At 39.4% G+C, this 22,256-nt stretch overlaps 3 protein-coding genes and 3 non-coding genes across 6 annotated transcripts; 4 read left to right on the plus strand and 2 right to left on the minus strand.

Annotated features, from left to right (window-relative positions):
• Window positions 1-1,465: 1,465 nt before the first annotated feature.
• On the minus strand, window positions 1,466-2,395 carry LOC117638348. Its single transcript, XM_034373479.1, has one exon. It carries the CDS (start codon window positions 2,393-2,395, stop codon window positions 1,466-1,468), a length of 930 nt encoding a protein of 309 aa, XP_034229370.1.
• Window positions 2,396-11,426: 9,031 nt separating this feature from the next.
• LOC117638349 (zinc finger BED domain-containing protein RICESLEEPER 1-like) lies at window positions 11,427-13,696 on the plus strand. The gene is made up of 4 exons (XM_034373480.1): window positions 11,427-12,008; window positions 12,102-13,088; window positions 13,185-13,494; window positions 13,578-13,696. The coding sequence occupies exons 1-4, from the start codon at window positions 11,427-11,429 to the stop codon at window positions 13,694-13,696; spliced, it is 1,998 nt and encodes a 665-aa protein (XP_034229371.1).
• A 1,632-nt stretch (window positions 13,697-15,328) lies between these two features.
• LOC117638858 (rRNA 2'-O-methyltransferase fibrillarin 1-like) lies at window positions 15,329-18,204 on the plus strand. Its single transcript, XM_034374015.1, has 7 exons — window positions 15,329-15,462; window positions 15,712-16,031; window positions 16,217-16,312; window positions 16,410-16,487; window positions 16,565-16,741; window positions 17,575-17,643; window positions 17,776-18,204. Exons 1-7 carry the CDS (start codon window positions 15,447-15,449, stop codon window positions 17,950-17,952), a joined length of 933 nt encoding a protein of 310 aa, XP_034229906.1. The 5' UTR covers window positions 15,329-15,446; the 3' UTR covers window positions 17,953-18,204.
• Window positions 16,976-17,048, plus strand: LOC117612303. The gene has a single exon (XR_004583344.1). It is a non-coding gene; the product is annotated as a small nucleolar RNA snoR60 (small nucleolar RNA).
• On the plus strand, window positions 17,274-17,343 carry LOC117612304. Its single transcript, XR_004583345.1, has one exon. It is a non-coding gene; the product is annotated as a small nucleolar RNA snoR60 (small nucleolar RNA).
• Window positions 18,205-18,840: 636 nt separating the features above from the next.
• Window positions 18,841-18,924, minus strand: TRNAL-CAA. Its single transcript has one exon. It is a non-coding gene; the product is annotated as a tRNA-Leu (tRNA).
• Window positions 18,925-22,256: the final 3,332 nt, after the last annotated feature.

A 22,256-nucleotide genomic window follows, 5' to 3' on the forward strand; every position in this document is an offset into this window, starting at 1 on the left:
TAACTCATTTCCTTGTCAAATAGGTAAGATGTGCCGCTATAGTGGAGAACCCTTCCACGAAGAGACGGTAATACCTGGCTAACCCTAGAAAACTCCGTATCTCAGTAACACTGGTTGGTCGTAGCCAATTTACTACTGCTTCAATCTTTTGAGGATCAACATAAATGCCCTCTGCAGAGATCACGTGCCCCAAGAAGCTCACTCTGTCTAACCAAAGTTGACACTTGCTGAATTTGGCATAAAGTTGCCTTCTTCTCAGAGTCTTCAACACAACGTCTAAATGCTTCATATGTGCCTTCTGACTCTTAGAATACAGCAGAATGTCATCTATGAACACAATCACGAAGCGATCTAAGTAACGCCGAAACACTCTGTTCATGAGGTCCATAAATGCATCTGGCGCATTCGTTAACCCAAATGGCATCACCAGGAACTCATAGTGCCCATACCTCGTTCGAAACGTTGTTTTAAGCACATCCTCTTCTCTAACCCGTAACTGATGATATCCAGACCTCAGGTCAATTTTAGAAAATACCTTGGCACTCTTCAGCTGATCAAACAAATCATCAATGAGAGGCAATGGATATCTATTCCGCACTGTGATCTTGTTCAGTTGTCTGTAGTCAATGCATAACCTCATGGTGCCATCATTCTTCTTAACAAATAACATTGGAGCACCCCAAGGAGGAAAACTAGGTCGAATGAAACCCTTATCTACCAGCTCCTGTAACTGAGTCTTTAACTCCCTCAACTCTGCTGGTGCCATTCTGTACGGTGCCTGAGAAATAGGATTCATTCCTAGAGCATGCTCAATAATGAACTCGATCTCCCGATGAGGAGGTAATCCAAGAAGATCCTCGGGGAATACATCTGGAAATTCCGGTACGACTGGAATATTTTCCAATCTCAGCCCATTATCTATGGTATCAATTACATGTGCTATGTATCCTGAGCACCCTTTCCTGAGCAACCGTTTTGCCGTCATAGCTGAAATGAGGCAAGATGGAAGCACTCTACGTTCGCCATAAAAAGTTACTTCAGGTCGTCCGGGACTACGGAATACAACTTCTTTCCTGAAGTAATCTACTGAGGCACGATGTCTGGCCAACCAATCCATCCCTAAGATGACATCCAAGTCAACCATGCCGAAGGGGATTAAATCTGCCTCCAAACACACATTTCCCACTATCACTATACTATCGTGATACACGGTACCTACCCTAAAAATCTCTCCTGTAGGTACTGAGATCGCCAGTTCGTTCTGCAGAGCTGAAAGTCTTACAATGGCGTTGTGGGCAAAACTAGGTGTGACAAAAGAGTGCGTAGCCCCAGGGTCAATTAAAACTCTAGCATGAATGCCAAAGACCAGTAAAATACCTGTAATTACATCAGGTGATGCATGTGCTTCCTGCTGGGACATGTTATACACTCTGCCAGTGGCTCTGGAACGTCCACCACGTCCCCTTTACTGACTGCTGCCTACACTGGTCTGGGCTCCACCACTGGACGAAGCCTCCACAAACTGTGGTGTCTCCTGTGATCTACCCTGCATACCTGTCCCTGGAGTCGATGCAATTGTGGTCTCTCTATTCTGAAGGAACAACAGGCAATCTTTTCGAAAATGTCCAGACTGTCCATAGTAATAGCATCCAGTAGTGCCCTGCTGGCAAGGCCCAGAATGGTACCTACCACACCTGGCACATTGGGGGCGACTCCTCCTGCCAGATGCTGACAGCAACTGTCTTCCAGTACCTCTAACTGTACTACCCCCAAAGCAGTTTCCAGAACTGCTACTTTGGTTGGAACCTCCGCTGGAACTAAATCCAGGTCGGTAACCTCCATAGCTGCGACCACTAGATGATCCAGAACTGTAACTGCCTCTCTTAGATGATCCCTGACTAGGACCACCTATGTCAAACTGCTGCTTACGGAGTTCACCCCGTGGCCTGACCATCATCTGGCTACTTTCAATCAACGAGGCAGACATCACCACATCACCAAAATTAGTCAACCGCTGACTGATCACAATATCTCGGATGGAAGCCTTTAACCCCATCGTGAAAAGTTGACACTTCTTGATTTCATCCTCCACCAGTGGAAGACAATACTTTGACAGATCATGAAACTTTTTCTCGTACTCTAATACAGTCATTATCCCCTGTTCCAGCTGTAAAAACTCTTGCATCTTCACATTCTGGTAGGCTTGTGGGTAATACTGACTGTCAAATGCAGCTCTAAATACTTGCCACGTAATGGCTAAAGGATCCCGATATCTCCTCTTAATCGAGTCCACCAATGTCTGGCATTTCTGATCAAGAAGAAGGTGGCCAGAGTAACCCTGCTGTTCTGTGGAACAGCCATGACCTCCATGATCCGCTCCATCCTTTCTATCCATTTCTCAGCTACCGCTAGGTTACCATCACAATCAAAATCAGTGGCCCCAATCCTCTTAGCTTGATCAGCATATCCCAAGGAGGGATCTCTGGGCTGCCCAGTCCTGGCTAAAGCCTGAGTCAGCAACTCCAAAGTCTGCTGGAAGTTGGGATCTCCCTGCATAGTAGGCACAGCAGGTACGGCTCCTGACGAGCCTCCAACAACAGACTGCTCTACCGGTTCAGGTACCGGTGCAGGAACAGGAACTTCCTCCTGCCCGAACTAGGGATCCTGTCCCCTTTGTCGGGACGACTGTCTAGTCCCTCTACGGACACCACCACGCTTAGGGCCCATCTGTACTGTCACAAAAAACAGATTTTCAGGAAAACGAGGATGCACAAAGTGCAAAGTCTATAGGAAATGAAACCTAATGCTCTGATACCAAGTTGACAGGACCCGATCCAAATTCCGTTTTGGAATCCGAGCCAGACCCTGTGCGTGTCCGACACCTGGCGAATGTCGGGCACAAATGACCTATTTGCCCTTCTATACAAAACATGATAAAATAACAAGGTTGACTTCTACCGAAAAACCGGCAGAGTTTCCCTTGTAACTGGCTCAATACCAAATCATTTACACCTGCCAAAATAAGTGTATATATATATAACCAACTGCCAGCATACATATATATACATTCCAACAGTTCAAGTCTCAGTCTAGGGCAAAACATCAGAGCAACTACTAAGAATTTACAAAGGAATCAATCCTTTTACAAAACAAAAATCCTACATCAAAAGAAAGGCGCGGAAGATGGGAAACGGCCCGGTGGTGGATTCCTGTGCACGTCTACTGCCTGGGGGCGCAAAACAACAAAAAGGGTGAGTGGACCCAAAACAAAGTTTAGAAAATAGCATATGAACATACTAACCCCACTGTAAAAACAGTTATACAAATTAAATTATTCTTTTTATTTCTGAATTCAATGCACGTATATAATTATACATATATATAAGCCAAGCATACTCATGGTCAACAAACATTAATTTCTTAAGGCATTGAAAACAGTTTAAAACTATCACCTAGGTGTACCCTTATTTCCGTCAATTCCTTATATCCGTCAATTCCTTGCATCACCATGGGTGACACGTACTCGCAGGTCTTAGTGACACGAGGTCAGTCCGAGCCGCAACTCGCAAGGATTCAGGGGACCGTAGTCCACCTGATCCGCATTACTCGCTCCACACGAGTTCGAGTACCAAAGAACTCGTGGGGCAACTGTCAAGCATGCTGACTAAACCGAAGGCAACCAATATGATCCGAAGGCAACATGTAATATCTGGGTACAAGGTGGTTTAAGAAAATATAAAGTTTCTGAAGCAAGGCTGTTGAATAATTAACTTTCTGTAACCTTTAAAATTTTGCTACCATTTATCTGCTAATTAACGAGAATATCTTTTCCTATATTCTTTAAAGGAGATTTTACTCGGCAGCATGCAACATAAAATGTTTAACATAATAAAACAGCTTATAACTGAAACTGAACTGCTTAAATTCATTTATAAAAACAAAGAGTCCACTCAATGATAGTCCGAGCTCACTGGACATCTTGAATGTCCCTCTTGCGGGTCAACAGGTGCCCGGGTGCCTGATTCAATGACCATAATATTCTATGAATACCATATAGTATTAAATTAAAAATCCTGACCCCCGGCCCCTAAAAGTACGTGCGTCAAGTTAAAGTTATCCCTATGCCCATAAAAGCTTTCCTTCCAGTTTAACAGTATCTTGGGACTCAAAAAGCGTTAAAGTCCCAAAAATCAATCTGGGACCCCACGGGTCCATGACCTCACAATATGATCCGGAAGCCGCTAGAAGGTCCAATATATCTAGGACACATGTCCCGAGGGTATTGGTGTCGATCGGACGGTCGGATTGATCACGATCGTGTAATCGCATAATTTCTAAACCCTAGCCCTAGGGTTCGCGATTTCGGAGTATCCGGGACTCCGATTCACAATCCGTTGAATCCTACACGATTCTAAAATTATCTAGAGTAACATATCTGAAAAAGATTACGATCCAACGGCTCAACAGTATTGAACGCACAATATGGAAAATCCGTTCGAGGCTCAAACTCCAAATTGAGATCCGCGAATTCCTACGCGCTCGTGACAACCTAAGGATCGCATCAAGACACAGTGCCACTGCACTACCCTCGCCCACGCGCCGGCAGCGCTGGGTGTCCAAAGCGATTATGCATCGCCGGAAAATCTCAAAATCACGGCTCCAAACTCCTACCCTAGGTATAACACCATATTTGGAACCATTTTTGTTCTTGGACCTACCCCAAAAACTGACCGGAAGTGGTCGAACACGGAGGCCGAAAATCGGCCGAATTTCCAATTCAAAAATCCAATATCTACACTGAGAACCGATTAATTCCTACCCAACAGGCAGCTAGAACAGCTCGAGAGGTTCAAAATCCATACCTGGCTCGTCCGATTTGGTTGAGAAATAAGGGAGAACGACGGCCGTGAAATTTCGGTCACACCCGCTCGGTTTTCTGCAGTTTCCGGCGGCTGGAGTGGCTGACGGCGACGGAAACCAGGTGGGACGAGAAGAGGAGGAGATGACGGTTCGAACAAGACCGGTCTCGTGGCCGGTGGTGGTCTGTGGCGGCGACGGCATCACAAAACCGAATCGGGGGGGAAGGGAAGCTCGCGCGACGGGAGAGAGAGAAAGAGAGAGAGAGAGAGGAAAACTGAGGAAGAAGAGAGAGAGGGTTTAAAATCTGATTTTCAGATTACCATTTTTCCCCTCATAATATTTTAACCGTATTTCCTTAGTTAAAACTCCGATTCGAGTCCACTTCGTGTCTACGAACTCGTTTCATCATGCTCTACGCAACGGTGTATGTCGAATTGTCAAATTCCTTTTCGGTCAAAAAGTCAACTTTTCGTTAATAAATTATTCCAAGAGCAAAATTGTCTTTCCTCATAATAAATTACTAATTAAATATGAATTTTAGGTTTGGGTCATTACAATAGATCCCTCAAATAAAAAATTATTTGAGGGACATCCTTGTTCACCCGTTTTATATTTGTTCTTGTGATGGTAGGGTAAAGTTCCCCATTATCTCGAAAACCATGGACTGGTCAACAAGTCAACTTTATTTTGTATGCGAGCGTGCCACTGCTAGCAATGAAAATCATAAACAGACTTCTTAAAAATAAATAACTTGCACCCCAAGTTACTGATTTCTAAACAAGCGATTTGTGAATTTCAGTGAGGAATATTGCCCAAGTAAGTTCTTTTCTTGCCTCTGACTGGTGAGGACTTCACAATTTTTCACAGTATAAAACTGATAGTTCCGGCTATAATAAATGATAAGAAAGTGGACTATTTTTAGGCAAAACTGCCTTTTACAAAGCTGAAAAGGGAAAACCAACTCTAAAAAAGAGAAAAAGGAGGCTAGATTTCCATTTATGCCTGGATAGATGCTTTTGATCCGAATTGGATTGGGTATACCTGTGCTGGACTGGACTATCAACACCTTCAATTGTCAAGTTTCAGCTGTAAATCGATATCAACGTTCGAGTTTGGCAGAGCTTTAATTATTTCAAGCCTTAGAAGGCCTTTTGAACGAGCAAAATTGGAACTTCTTCAATTTGGAAGGGGCAAAAGTGGCAGGACTTAATGATTACTGAGCTGGAACTGCATTGTGGTACCTGTTCTGCTTGATCAGCGCTCTCCATAAATTTGTTGAGGTTTTCATATTTGTAAAACCCGTCTGCTTGGTTTGGCTTTTGCTGAACCAAATTTGTAACGAGAGAGATCTCGCTTTGAATGACTTATTTCTCCAAATCTGAACTGAAGCTGGGGATTCTGGATTTGTAGCTGGCTTTTTCTTGTGGCTCAATGAGCTTTTGGTTACTTCAGTGTTTTAAAGGTTTTTGTTTTTTTTAGATCAAGTGATCATTTTGAGTTTTTGCTTTTGATTGATTTTTTTGGCCGTGTTTTGATCTGTTCACCTCCTCTTATTTATAGAAGATGCTGGAGTGGGTTTCTTTAATCTTAAAAATGGGCGGCAAATTTTTTAAAAATCAAGATCTTTTTTTATTTTTAAATATCAAAGAAAATGGGAAGTTATCTGTCTTGGCAGAGAAGAACCATCAATAATCAGTTTTCATAAAGGTCTTTTCCTTGCTTTTTCTGAAAGAAAAACCAACTCTTCTTTGTTCCCTGTTGTTCTTCCTTTAGAGAGAAAGAACACAACCTGCCATGATGGTCAGTTTGCTTTTCCTGTTCGAACAACTTCCTCTACTTATCTCTTGAGAACGTAGTCTGCTTATCTCTTGAGAACATAGTCTGCTTATCTCTTGGAAAGATCACCTACTTTGGTGTAGAATTATATAGAAAGGGATTATGATCTTTTTAGCTGCTGAGTCTCAGAGAAGTCTTTCTGTAATCCTGTCTTCATTAATTCCCAATCAACTTCTCCTATGACTAGTTGAAATTGTTGACTTCTCAAAGTCAGACAGTCACGTGGGTGTGATCCAAGGTTGAGTGCGTCAATTTTCCTTAAAGTGGTATTCTGACCTCCTTTTTCATCTTGAGTAGAGAGCTGGTAAATTTGATAAAACTATTTTGGGTTTCTTCAATTTTGGGCTGTTCTCTATCTTCATTTAAGCCCAATTTTGAGTTTTGGGGCTGTGGGCTGAGCAATTTGTATGTATTGGGCTTCCTTCCAATTTTTGGGTTTTGGTAAAAAATCTAACTTGGGTTTGAGCTTTTTGATTTTGGGACCTCGATTCCAATTCTAGTCCAAACTGCTTGGGTCCTAATTTTGCCTCGTCCTTCTGGGCCTCCAGCGTTGGGCTGGGTTCGTAAATTGTTGGACCAAACAATCCTTTAGGGTACCCTACAATTTTTTTTCAACGATCCGAACCATCTATTATTTAGGTCTTCATTCATGGATCATCCTTACAAAAAAATTAGAGAAATCGAAAACCGTTTCGACATCCAATTGTGTCCTACAAAATCAATGAACACGGTGCTTCAAGAAAATACTAAAATTTCAATAACTCAATTTAGTGGTCAAATGATATCGTATTAAAGTGATTTTTTGTAGATATGATCTTTGAATGAGTATCTACAAAATAGACGTTTGAATTAGTGAAATACAATCCAAAGTAGGCCCTACAAGAGGTGTCCCTCAATGAAAGCTCTCTGTATATATACATATATTACCCTCTCCTTTCCATAAGCTAATTTCACTACTTTATGATAAAAATGAGATTCAATCACACACCTATAGTATGACAAAAGTTGAATACCCTTTTTTATTGGGTTAGACTAGAGGTGCCAAACGGGTTGGGCTGGCCAGCACGACACAAGCCCAACTCGTTTAAATGGGACACGACACGGCCCAAGCACAATTATTTACAAGTCGTGCCGGGATTAGAAAATAAGCCCAAAAGATCGGGTTGGCCTGTGACCCAACATAGGTAGTGCTTGGTCTGAGCCTGCTTCAAGCCAAGCCCAATCCACTTAACTTTCTTTGTTTGTTTGTTTTTTTTTTGGTCCAAGCCCACTTTTCATAATCCATCTATTAGCCTCCTTCCCCTCTCGATATATACATATATGGATTTTGATTTGATGGCTTCTTCCAACAAATCATATATTTTCATATTAAATAATTAGTAGAATAAATCCTCAATTTTTAGTCTCACATCACATATAAAAAAGGTATGAACATATTATACTTTTTTGGGGTATAAATTTAATATGGTAACATGGGTTTTTTATATTATAAAAGAAATTCAAATTAAATTACCCGAGCACGGCACGAGCACGGCCTAGTTCAATGTGGACTTGGGCTTTGGGTCGGGTCGGGCCGGAATCAATAATTTTGATAAATGAGCTAGCACGACACGACCTGAATAACATAGTGGCACAAATTTAAATGAGTCGTGCCGGCCCAGCCCTTTTACACCTCTAGACTAGACCTCGTTGGCATTGCATGACTAAATTAAATCCCTCAACATAGCCCCCTCCTTAATATAAATGGTTAATTACAGTTTAGTACCCTGTACTTACAACCTTAAGGCATGTTAGTACCTGACTTTTCAATTTTTACAATCGCATACCTTGAGCTTGTAAATTTGTTATAATGTAGTTCCGTCGTTAGGGTTCCGTCAGATATTTGCGTTAGTTGCTTATGTGGCACTGTAGATTCCGTATTTTTTAATTTTTTTAATTTTAAATTAATTAAAATACGAATAAAATATTAAAAGCAAAAAAATAAAAATAAATCTCTCTCTTTTTGCATCTCTCTCCTGCATTCCCCCATGACCACCACCCTCCAACCACCACGAACCCAAAACCCACAGAACCCATCAACCCTACGATTTCTTCTCCCCCCCACCGGTTGATTTTCTTCTTCCCCCACCCTTTGCGATTTCTTCTCCCTCCTTCCCGTACGGTTTTCTTCTTGCTTCACCTCCTGCGATTTTCTTCAGGTATGAGAACCACTGGCCACCGCGTTGGTGTACTTGCATTTTTTTTTTCTATGTTCCTGATTTTAGAAGGTATAGTTCACTTGATATTTGGATTTTCAAGTATAGCCAGGTGAATTGCTGCATCGGGTTCTCCAGCGGTTCTAGGTTTAAGTGTGTGGATTGAGCTTGATCTGTGAAATCTATAGCTTATGTTGAAATTGAAGCATACGGCCGTGAATGAACATTGTGCGAAGCAAGTCTGAGCCCTATAATCAAATTGAGAGAGAGAGAGATAAATTACTGCCCAACACCTGTGCCTTCAGAGAGATTGATTTGGCATTTTTAGTTTTCGTTGTTTTTGGATAAAAAGGGGTGGGGGTATTTCATTTATTAATTGAGTATGTCTTATTAATATTTTTTAATGAAAATTTAACAGATGCCTGAGATGTGCCATAAACCTGTCTCAGACCTCTTCTTCCTTTTGATTTCTGGGTTGTGGGTTCTTGGGTTGTGGCTTCGTGGTGGTCATGGGGGAATCGCAGGGGGTGGAGGGAGAAGAAAATCGCAGGGGTGGATGGGTTCTGGGTTCATGGGACCTAGGGTTCTGGGTTGTGGTTCTCTAGTTGTGGGTTCATGGTGGTCATGGGGGAATCGCGGGGGGTGGAGGGAGAAGAAAATCGCAGGAGGTGGAGGGAGAAGAAAATCGCAGGGGTGGATGAGTTCTGGGTTCATGGGGGCTGGGGTTCTGGGTTGTGGGTTCGTGGTGGTCATGGGGGAATCGCAGGGGGTGGAGGGAGAAGAATATCGCAGGGGTGGATGAGTTCTGGGTTCATAGGCTGGGGTTGTGGGTTGTGGGTTGTGGGTAGGGGTGGCAATTTCGGATACGACCCGATACACGACTCGAAACCCGCACGAGAAATTAGCGAGTTCAATCCGCACGATAAAAAAACAGGTCAATTTCGGGTCAACCTGTTCTGACCCGTTTAATAAACGGGTGGATTTCGGGTCAACCCGCTAACCCGCTATAATACCTATCTAACTCGTTTATTTAACGGGTCGTGTCACGGGTCGTGTCAACCCGCATCGAACCCATTAACCCGTTTTATTTGCAAACTCTAAAAAACTAAAACCCTAGCAGAATACTTATTAATAATTTAATATCCTCTTTAAAAAAAAAATTAACACACATATATATTCATAAGTTCATAACCCTAGCCTCTCACTCATACGCTCTGGATACAAACGAACGACCTTTCCAGTTTCCACACAGCCGCCTAGCCTTAGTCTGCTCAGTGCTCACAAACCAATTCCCTCCTCTCCAAGTCCAATCCAAGCCTCATCTCTTTACTCCCTTTGCTTTGGTCTCATCTCCGTCTACCTCTCGACTCTCTCTCGTCTACCTCTCAACAAATAACAAGAGGGTTGGTCTCGATACCCAGATCAGCTTGCTTCTCTGAGTTTCTCTTTCATCACTGTTTATGAAGATAATTAGTATAGAGTGCTTGTGCCAGTAGAAATTAGAGGTCAATTTTCTGATTTGGCCACTGTGATTGTCATTCTTGAAGGTAATGTCCCTTGTGTGAATGAATGGTTAATATAGTTCTGGCTCGTCATCTTTCTTGGATGTGTTTTGTTTCCATGTTTTTCATCACCTTTTGAAGATTTACAATTGAAGGCATCATATGTCCTATAAGTCTGAAGCTTCATTTACTTTTTTGTTGTCATTGTGCTATTGTAATTGACGTTTTAGAAGATGTGGGGTTTTGATATTTAAGGCTGGATATCGTGCAGACTTCTCCCCACAAGAGAGGCATAAGAAATGGCCCCAAGGCTTTGAAACCTGTTCCAGTGATAATCCGATGCAGGTTAGTATTTTGTAAATTATGACCAACACAGCTCTTGGTCTAGTTGTATTTGTTTTCCCAATATTGGTTGAGGTCCCAAGTTCAGATTTCCCCTTTCATTTCATCACAACAAAAAGTGTTTTGTGAAGTATCTAAGATTTTTCATTTCAGTGGAGAAGTCGATGCATTCCAGGAAATACTTATGATATCTTATTTATAATTTAGTTTTGAATATTGTCTTATTAGAGAAACAACCAAATTTTTCCTGTGCTTAGTTTGAATTTGACGGAATTCCTTTTCTAGTTTTCGTTTATTCCATTGGTTTCTGATTATTTTGTTTGGGTTGTCTTAGAATCTTAGATTGGTGGTTTTCTGAATTTTTTTTTTTTTTAGGGTTGTTAAAGAGAAACTAATTACTATAATATTAGATTGTGAATGTGATGATAGTGGTGAAATAAAGGTCGCGAAACCTATCAATAATGTACTGGCAAACAATAGCATCAAGATTAATAGTGTTTTTGTTGTTGTTCTATTTCTAATTTATTTATGGTATTGGACTTTTGTATTTCATTTCAGGTTCGATTGGAGGTGTTGGAATTTATAATTTTGTAAGTGTTTTTTTTGTTAAATTCGTTGTTGTTTTGTTGCACAGATTCTGCTTGATTGTTATTATTTTTAATATAAAATTATTATGCTTCATATAGGTGGAATGGATACTTTTGACGGTGTATCCGAAAGTGCTGAAGGTGGAGTTGGAGTTGGAGAAGTTAGAAACAATGTGGTTGATTCAGATCCATCAAACAACAACAATGCAGTGGTAACTCAGATTGGTAAGCGGCGTAGAAAACTCACATCAGCGGTATGGACTCAATTTGAAATTCTTCCTATAGATGAAAATAATGAGCAAAGAGCAAAGTGTATGAAATGTGGTCAAAAATATTTGTGTGATAGTAGATATGGTACTGGGAATTTGAAGCGTCATATTGAATCTTGTGTGAAAACTGATACTCGTGATTTAGGCCAGTTATTATTATCTAAATCTGATGGGGCTATCTTAACAAGGTCTTCCAAGTTCGATCCTATGAAGTTTCGTGAATTATTAGTGATGGCAATTATCATGCATGACCTACCCTTTCAGTTTGTTGAGTATGCTGGAATTAGGCAACTGTTTAATTATGTTTGTGCTGATATTAAATTGGTATCTCGTAATACTGCAAAGGCTGATGTGTTGAGTCTTTATAATAGAGAAAAATCTAAGCTTAAGGAAATTTTGGGTTCAGTTCCTGGAAGAGTTTGTTTGACATCTGATTTATGGACGTCTATAACCACAGATGGTTATCTTTGTCTCACTGTCCATTTTATTGATGTTAATTGAAAATTGCAGAAAAGAATATTGAATTTTAGTTTTATGCCTCCTCCTCATACTGGTGTTGCATTGTGTGAGAAAATCTATAGGTTGTTGACTGATTGGGGGGTGGAAAAGAAACTTTTTTCAATGACTTTAGACAATGCATCTTCAAATGATACTTTTGTTGAGTTGTTAAAGGGGCAACTTAATTTAAAGGATGCATTATTAATGAATGGAAAGTTTTTTCATATTCGATGTTGTGCTCACATTCTTAACTTAATAGTGCAAGATGGGTTGAAACACATTGATGATTCTGTGGGGAAAATTAGGGAAAGCATTAAGTATGTTAGAGGTTCACAAGGGAGGAAACAGAAATTCCTAAATTGTGCTGCACAAGTTTCTTTAGAATGTAAAAGGGGATTGCGTCAAGATGTACCTACTAGATGGAACTCCACGTTTCTTATGATTGACAGTGCACTTTATTATCAACGTGCGTTTCTGCATTTACAATTGAGTGATTCTAATTACAAACATTCTCTTTCTCAAGATGAGTGGGTAAAATTGGAAAAACTTAGCAAGTTTCTTAAGGTGTTTTATGATGTGACTTGTTTGTTTTCTGGAACTAAATACCCAACAGCAAATCTGTATTTTCCTCAAGTTTTTGTGGTGGAAGATACTTTGAGAAAGGCAAAGGTTGATTCAGATAGTTTCATGAAATCTATGGCAACTCAAATGATGGAAAAGTTCGATAAGTATTGGAAAGAGTATAGTTTGATCCTTGCAATTGCTGTAATATTGGATCCTAGATACAAAATTCAATTTGTAGAATTTTGTTATAAAAGGTTGTATGGTTACAACTCCGAAGAAATGACTAAAGTTCGTGATATGTTGTTTTCTCTCTTTGATTTATATTTTTGGATATATTCTTCTTATGAATCTGTTTCTGGTACTTCAAGTGCCTCAAATGGTGCTCGTCCTCATGTTGATGACATGGTTTCTAAAGAATGCTTGGATGTTATGAAGGTAAATAACTATTTATTTTTATAGGAATACATAAAAGTTTAATATACATTTGACTGTTTGTGCTCATATTAATGTTATTATTATTTTTTTTAATAGGAATTTGATAACTTTGAAAGTGAAGAGTTTACCACTTCTGCCCAAAAGACTCAGTTACAATTGTATTTGGATGAGCCCAAAATTGATAGGAAGACAAAGTTGAATGTTCTTGATTTCTGGAAAGTGAACCAATTTCGATATCCTGAACTATCAATTTTGGCACGTGATTTATTGTCTATTCTAATATCCACAGTTGCATCTGAGTCAGCATTTAGTGTTGGTGGTAGAGTGCTTGATCAATATCGTAGTGCTCTTAAGCCTGAAAATGTTGAGGCACTAGTTTGTACGCGTGATTGGATATTTGGTGAAGGTATATTTGCTCAAACTTTAATTCTTATTTCTTGTATCTGTTTCTTTTCAACATCAGCTTAATCCTTATTATTTACTTTGTAGAAAATTGTACTTTAGCACCCAACCTAGAAGAATTGACTGAGGATATTAGCAAGATGGAAATAAATGCTACAAATTCTGCAGGGGGCTTTAATACAGTCACTCCTGGTGGACAGAGTTGATGTGGTTGACTGAAAGATGAAGACTGGCGTATGGTGCAGCACCTCCTGTAAGTATCTTCTCTTTTTCATGAGGGATATTCGATCATATCTCTTATGTTCCTTGTTTGTTATTTTAGAACTGAATTTTTTTTAACTCTTTGTGAAGTATATTTAGTGGAAAAACTGCCCGTGGTTAGAAGAGTTGGTAATTTGCACATTTTGTGAAACATAAACTAATTAGATAAGTGCATGAAGGTAGTAAATTGCTATGAAGTACATGGATACAAGTATTTTTGGTTTATTGTGGTGATTGGAAATTTCGTCACAGAAGTAGTAATCTATTTCAAGTTTGTTTTGGTTCACTGAAACTGGTATATTTGATAAGACATTAAAAAAACACTATTCTTGAGTTATGGAATCATGGAATTAAGTGATCCACCTGTTACAAGTTGCACCTTGCCACTCTTCAGAAAAGTTTATGATCTGCAGTTCTGCCCCCTTTCCTTGAATTTAAATTGATGAAACTTTTTCCTTTTGTAAACATGCATAAGCTTAAATAGTATGCTCTCATGAAATCCTTAACTTCTCTCTTTCTCTCCCCCAACCTGGTGCAGCTCTCCCAAATACCGTATCCCGGTGGTGTGAAGTTACCTGAGGCTCCTGCTCCGCCAATTTGTGTTGTAATTATTTCACTCTTGTAACTTGATTTGAACTTTTCTGTTCAATTTGGAGTTGAACTTGAACTTTTCTATTCAATTTGGAGTTGAACTTGAACTGATGAATATGTATTTGTATTTTGTGTTGTAATTATTTCACTTTTGTAACTTGATTTGAACTTTTCTGTTCAATTTGGAGTTGAACTTGAACTTTTCTATTCAATTTGGAGTTGAACTTGAACTAATTAATATATATTTGTATTTAATTATTTACTTAGGTTGTATTTGGGGGAAGTTTTATCAAACTGTTAAAATTATTAATTTAGTTATAATAAAAAATGAACAGGTGGCGGGTTACATGGGTTGGGTCGTGTCAACCCGTTTATAAACGGGTCGTGTTCGGGTTCACAATTTCTGACCCATTTATTAAACGGGTCGTGTTCGGGTTGACCATTTCTGACCTGTTTAAAATCTCGACACTACACGAACCCGACACGACACGACCCATTGCCACGCCTAGTTGTGAGTTCATGGTGGTCATGGGGGAATGCAGTGAGAGAGATATATATATATATATATATTGTTTTTAATATTTTATTTATATTTTAATCATTTTAAAATTAATAAAAATTAAAAAAATATGGGACTCACATTGCCATGTAGGCAACTAATAGACAGATCTGACGAAAATCCTAACGGTGAAATCGGATTGTAACAAATTTACAAACTCAGGGTATGCGATTGTAAAAATTGAAAAGTCGGGTACTAACATGCCTTAACGTTATAAGTACAGAGTACTAAACTGTAATTAATCATAATATAAATGCTCCGTTTTCCAGGGCTATGAGTCTATGGGCCTTAGGCTACGTATAGCGGGTGGAGTAAAAGAAGCCGCTGGGCCGCTTTGGCCCAATGTTATCACCTGAGTGGTTGCAACGAGTTACTGCTGAGTAAATAAATTATCAACAGGCAGCGAAGTGCCTAGTAATATCAAAAACCCTAAACCCTAAAGCGCACATTATAAACACACTCGAGCCTCCTCACATTCTCGCTGCTCCTCACTCTCTCTATCTGATAAACCATAGCAAAGCTGTTTTCTCACAACACTCGCATAGATGGCACCTCCGCGAGGTAAAGCAAAATATGATTTATCTGTGTAGTCTGTTTAAAATGCATTGTATCCTTCTGATTTGGTTCTTCTTAATCGATTTATTTTTGGGTAATTTGTTTTCGAACACAATATAAATAAAATTTCAGTTCTTTACTATTCCTTCTTCATTTCGGTTCATAGTTTTCTGAGTTGTTTAACTTTTGTGTTTATGGTTGTTATTGTTGAGAAATTTTAGCAGGAGCCCTTATAATTTTATGTGTTTTGTGCAGGCCGTGGTGGTAGTGGTGGTGGATTCAGGGGCAGAGGTGATGGAGGGAGAGGTGGAAGAGGAGGAGGCAGGTTTGGTGGTGGAAGAGGCGGTGACAGAGGTGGTAGTGCCTTTAAAAGCCGTGGCGGAGGCCGTGGTGGTGATCGTGGAGGCCGTGGAGGAAGGGGCCGTGGTGGAGGAATGAAGGGTGGAAACAAAGTTGTGGTCGAGCCTCACAGACATGAAGGGGTTTTCATTGCCAAGGGTAAAGAAGATGCTCTTGTTACCAAGAATATGGTGCCTGGGGAAGCTGTATACAATGAGAAGAGGATATCTGTTCAGGTTTCTTTCGTTCGTTTCTTATTTATATGCCTTCGACGCAATTGATTTTCATTAGGTCTTACTTTCTATCTGTTCAAACCAATAACATTAGGGATTACTTCTGTGTCTTGCAGTTTTTAATTTCATGGTTGATGAATGTGATTGTATTGTGTTGTTCACCTTAAAGTGCATTTTCTTCCATTCAGAATGAGGATGGAACAAAAGTTGAATATAGAATTTGGAACCCTTTCCGTTCTAAGTTGGCTGCAGCTATTCTCGGTGGTGTTGATGATATATGGATTGTAAGCTTTGATTCCATGCTTTCTTCCATTCTCTTTTGTCTACTTTCTATCCATGATTTTGAGTCTATAATCTCATTATTTCTGTATGTTGATGAAGAAACCTGGTGCTCGTGTTCTCTACCTTGGGGCTGCTTCTGGCACCACAGTGTCTCATGTGTCTGACATTGTTGGCCCTGTAAGTGTTTGTAATACTGCAGTTCTTAAATTGGTTAAGCTGAGAATAGATTCTTAGAACTGCTGTTGTTTTTGTAGACTGGAGTTGTTTATGCAGTGGAGTTTTCTCATAGAAGTGGCAGAGACTTGGTAAACATGGCAAAGAAGCGCACAAATGTTATACCCATTATTGAAGATGCCAGACATCCAGCTAAATATCGTATGCTTGTTGGCATGGTAGATGTAATATTTTCTGATGTTGCACAACCTGATCAGGTTTGTTTTTTGCAATTCTTGTCTTTGCTAGTAACTAACATTAAATTTGGAGAGACTCGGGTTGGTACTCTTTGGTTGAGCTGGTTGCAGAGCTTTTCTTAAGGCTTTTGCAAGTTCAAGGATTTCCATACTTCATGTGGGTTTGCTAATTAATATCACCCATATTGCATTTTCTATTATCTGAGTTGGTTTTTTTGTTTTTTTGATAAAGCATAACTGTTGTGTGTATCTTTCATGCACGTGATGAGTTAACTCGGATTCCCCTTCAGGATGTCATGTATGATGTGAGCTCGAGTTTTCTGATGCATACTGCATTTGTCCTTTGAAATGTCCTTTCTGTATCATGACAATCTTTTCTCATGCTTAGTCTTTTTTGCAAGCTTACAACGGTTTGTATGTACTTGTTCTACCCATTCTTGTTTTGGAGATAGATACTGGATAGTTTTCCCCTTGTGCAATGAGTCATGCATATTTTTTTTTGCTTTATGCCCCTTCAATGTATTTGTAGAAGTTTTGTGTTTACTAGTATATTGAGCATGTGACGAAGTACTCGGATTCCCCTTCAAGACATCTTGGGTGATGTACGTCGAGTTTCTGATTCTCCTGATGTCAAGTAGTTGATTTTGTTGTGTTACTTTCCTTATCTCTCTCTCTCTCTCTCTCTCTCTTGTTTTTCTGGTGGTCTTCACGTCAATGTTTGTGATGGTGTTGGAAAGGCACTCCTTGGGGTTGAGGCCTTAGGATTGGCCACAATCTCTTGCCACTGGTTTCTCCTGGCTCCCTTAAGTTAGTTGCATCTGAAAATTGTTTGCTCGCTTTAATGATCTTTGCAGGCTAGGATTGTAGCATTGAATGCATCATATTTTCTCAAGGCTGGAGGTCACTTTGTTATCTCAATTAAGGTTTGCTTTCAAAATTCTCAATAGTCTTCGTCATAAGCAAGCCTATCATATTTGTTTAAGTCAAGTTAGACGGCGGAAAGTTGACTCTCGCTGCGTAGTCTAGTGTTTGATAAATGTGGTTTGTCATTTCAGGCCAATTGCATTGATTCAACCTCGCCTGCGGAAGCAGTTTTCCAACAGGAGGTGAAGAGGCTGCAGGCAGATCAATTTAAGCCTATGGAACAAGTCACTCTTGAACCTTTCGAGCGTGACCATGCTTGTGTGGTTGGTGGCTATCGTGTGCCGAAGAAGTCAAAAACTGCTGCTTAGAATTTTTGGCCATGTATGATCATCCATGAGCAGCATAGCATGGCTTGATAAGTTTTCCTTTCTAGCTGTAACTGCTAACTAGTTTGAGTGACTTTTATGTAGTTCTGAACTCGTGGTAAACGTTGGAGACATTTTTGTTTTTGTAAAGTAGTTGGGGTACAATTTCATTCCTGTATGATTTCTGCTTTGCGAGATCCATTTATGAAGAGACAAAATATCGAAAGCTTACATCCATTATTTCCCCCTTTCATTCCTTCGTATTGCCTTTTGTTCTTCTCCATCTGGTAAAACCAAACAAGGTATGGGATTTGTTACAAAATGCACAAAGAAAGACACGAATGAAACATTTTCCGGCCAGCAATTAGGTCTTACAGCAGCTGTAGTTCAAATTTTCAAGCTCCAGCAGTGTAAATACGATGACCACATGTTACTCGCAAGGCTAAATTTCATCCTCGAATTGACAACTTTTAACATGACACAATAAAATGGACATGGTTCAGATGTGTAATTAGATAATAAATCGAATCAATGGCATCATTTATGTGTGTGAGAGAAATCTTCATCTCCCTCTAATTTAGACTATCGTTTGTACTATAAAAAAAAAAAATATCTTTCATCGTTGGAAAAATAGTAGCCTTTAAAAGAGGAAAAGGCAATAAAAATGGTGTAAAATGGACTTGGTTCAGATCTATAATTAGATAATAAATTGAATCCATGGCATCATTTATGTGTGTGAGAGAAATCCTCATCTCCCTCTAATTTAGACTATCACTTGTATGAAAAAAAAATCACTTTCATCGTCGGAAAAATAGTCACTTCATGGCATCATTTCACACAGCCTTTAAAAGAGGAAAAGGCAATAAAAATTGTGTAAATGTATATACCAAATGTCAGAAGTGGGATTTGAACCCACGCCCTCGTTAGAGGACCAGAACTTGAGTCTGGCGCCTTAGACCACTCGGCCATCCTGACTGTTGTTCAATTTGCCGTACGAAATTTATTTAACGTAATGCAATTTGTCAATAATAACCTCATAGCATAAACTCCAAAATGGAAATGGACCAAGGCCTTTTCAATTTATTTCATCATTATTATTTTTCTTTTTAACTCTAGGTTGCCTACGTACCCTTACTAAGAATCAAGCCGTATGTAGTTCTTTTTACATAAATTATAAGTAAACATAGACAACTTAATCAAATAAAATCGACAAACTTTCATAAATAATTTAGATCAATTCACTGAAACTCAATCAAGGACTATTAAGGTTAGAATAATATTCTACTCATCCCATATGTGCATATGTATATATATATATATATATACTTATTACTTATAAGTAGGAAAATGAGAAAATTATTAAAATAACATTGACCACGTGAAACCTTAATGTCAATATCAACAATTTAAATAAAATATGTTTCCCTCTTTCACATATAAAAACAAATTCATAACTTAAGAAAATAATTGTAAATTATATAAAATCCTTAAAACTTAAAAAACTCTCAATCATTGTCTCATAAGTTGGAAAACATATATTTAAAACCTTCACCAATAAGTTCCAAAATAAAATCATAAATTTTAATTTAAAACATTTCAAAACTCAAATAATCTCCACCTAGGCCTACCCCCATGCATGATCTGTCAATTCTACTAATATTTCGTAAATTTTCAATAATATTCTGCCAATTCAAGTGTCACATAAGCGACACATCCTCACAAGCCTTAGAAACATAAAGTCAACCCGAGCTACATTCCTTGCAGAACTCGGGGGACACGTAGTCAACCCGAGAACTCACATCCTCGCAGAACTCAGGGGATATGTAGTCAACCTGATAACGCATATCCTCGCTCCACATGGTTCATGCGTTTTTGAAACTCGTGGGGAATTGTCATAAATGACAAAACTGTTTCAAAGACAACTGGGGGGGGGGGGGTACTCCTGTGGTGGATTTGAAAATCATATTCCGAAACTTATCATAAACTTTCCCTTATTCAACAATCCATTTTCCAAATCTTTTGTTAACTTTCCAAAAATCAGTTCTCAACAACATTTAAATTTGTACCACATACTATTGAGAACTAGCATTCATGATTCATCGATTTCAAGCCACTGAGTATATATTAAATATAGACATTTAATTAATTTCTTATCCAAGCCAAAATCTGATTAATAAGCCGTTCCCAACATTACACAATCAAGCATAATACAATATCTTTAGAAAATAAAAGTGATTACATAGTAACTCATAAACATTTCAACAATCCCATATTGCATAACCTTCAAATAACAACATAACCCCCAAGAATACCATAAAGTACTATAACATAATCTCATAATCCAAACATAATCAAAATAATTCACATAACAGTCAAGACTTGCTTATGAGGTCGTTCTAGTACTTCTCGAAGGATGAAACTACCTCGGAAGACTCTCAGTCAACCACGGGGTCAAATTGCCCAAACTTGGTCAATCGGGCCTGCGGGGCCCACAACCTCCAATTTCCGATCCGAGAGTTCCTATAGGTTCAACAAGATTTATTATACATTTACTTCAAGTTTGGTTCGAAATGAAGGGTCGAATCGCTCGCGATCGTATGATTGGACGGTTATCGTTTAATACAAATTTTAAGTCATTGAATCGGAGTATCCGGGACTCCGATTCACAATCCGTGAATTCCTACACAATCCTAGAGATACTTGGATCAACATATTTGAAAATGAAGTCGATCCAATGGCCCCCCGAACATATCGAACCCGGATAACGCCTAATATGCGATATCAAATCGATAGCCAAACGACAACCAATTTCAAATCCGAGCATACCGCCGTGCTCAGGATGACTTGAGGATCATTTTAGGACTCAAAGAATTGCCACAAAATGGGCCATGCACCACCACACGAGCCAGTGGTGCGTGGGTGCCCAAAGCAATTTGGGCGATCGAAAAATCTCCAAACCGCCGGTCAAGACCTATACCTACATGATCAGAACATTGAGTGGAGCAACTTTCATAATTGGGTTGACCTCCCATTTAGCCGGAAAGTGGCCAGAACAAGCTACCAAAGTCAGACAAAAACTAGGTTTCTAATCGAACACTCACGGTTCCAAATTGATCCATACCAACTATCAAAATAGCTAGAACACGAAAAATGGATGAGAAGCATACCTCACTCGTTGGATTTCGTTGCCGAAATCGCAGGAAATGATGATGGAAAAATCGCAAATTTTCCCCTCGTTCTAGTCGCTTCACAGCTTGAAATTGGGTCTGGAAATTTAATGGGTCGTGCAGAGGAAGTGGACATGAGTGTTTTGCAAGTTATGGCGTCGAGTTTGGTGGCCGGATGGCGACGAAATCATTGACTGAAATTCCAACGACGAAACGGAGAGAGAGAGCGTGAGGTTGCTAGAGGAAGAGAGAGAGAGACTAGGTTTTTTTTTTTTATTTTTAAAACTGACTTCGAAATATTTACAATTGTGCCACTACCTTCCATTGATCATAACTTCTTTGTCATAACTCCAATTTGAGCCCACTACGTGTCTACAAACTCGTATCAACGTGCTCTACGCAAGGTGTTGCTTAATTTCCCAAATTCTTTCCCATACAAAAGTCAACTTTAAACCCATTAAAATATTCTCGGGGTAAAATTATCTTTTTCTTGAATAATTTAATAATTAAATATTAATTTAGGATCGGGTTATTACATGCGAGACACCATTTTCCCTGTCCTACAAGATCGAGGCAATCATTCCCCCACACATCACAATTCCGTCCATGAGCATTGAAGTGGGTAGTATTGACTAGAATTGCAAGCAGATGAAAGTCAACCTTGATCTATTTGAAGAAGAACGAGGGAAGGCCATTGTTCAAGTTGCAGCTTATCAACAGTAGCTGACGTCTTACTACAACAAAAATGCCAAGATTAGAAAATTTCAACTTGGAGACGTGCTCAGAAAAACTTTCGTCACAGCACCAAGGCAAGGGTCGAAGAAAATAAAGCTTAACTGGGAAGACCCCTACGTGATCAGCCGGTCTGGGGGCAGAGAAAGTTATACCCTTAGAAGGGAAAGAAGTTCCGAGATAATGGAATGCCCACCACCTTCGGAGGTGTTCTCCATGAAACTCCTCACTTACTAGCTTGGCCCCGAGCAGGCAATCGAGCCTCCCTCACCTCTGTTGAAGAAAAGTTACTTTCAATGTTATCACACAGACATCAATATAAGTTTGAGATTTTATTTCAATGGAGTATCTTATGAGAGGTATCAACATGTCTTCGGACATAGGCCAAACGGGCCACTCTCATCTACA

The sequence above is a fragment of the Prunus dulcis genome, chromosome 8, assembly GCF_902201215.1.
Source record: "Prunus dulcis chromosome 8, ALMONDv2, whole genome shotgun sequence".
Lineage (NCBI taxonomy): Eukaryota > Viridiplantae > Streptophyta > Magnoliopsida > Rosales > Rosaceae > Prunus > Prunus dulcis.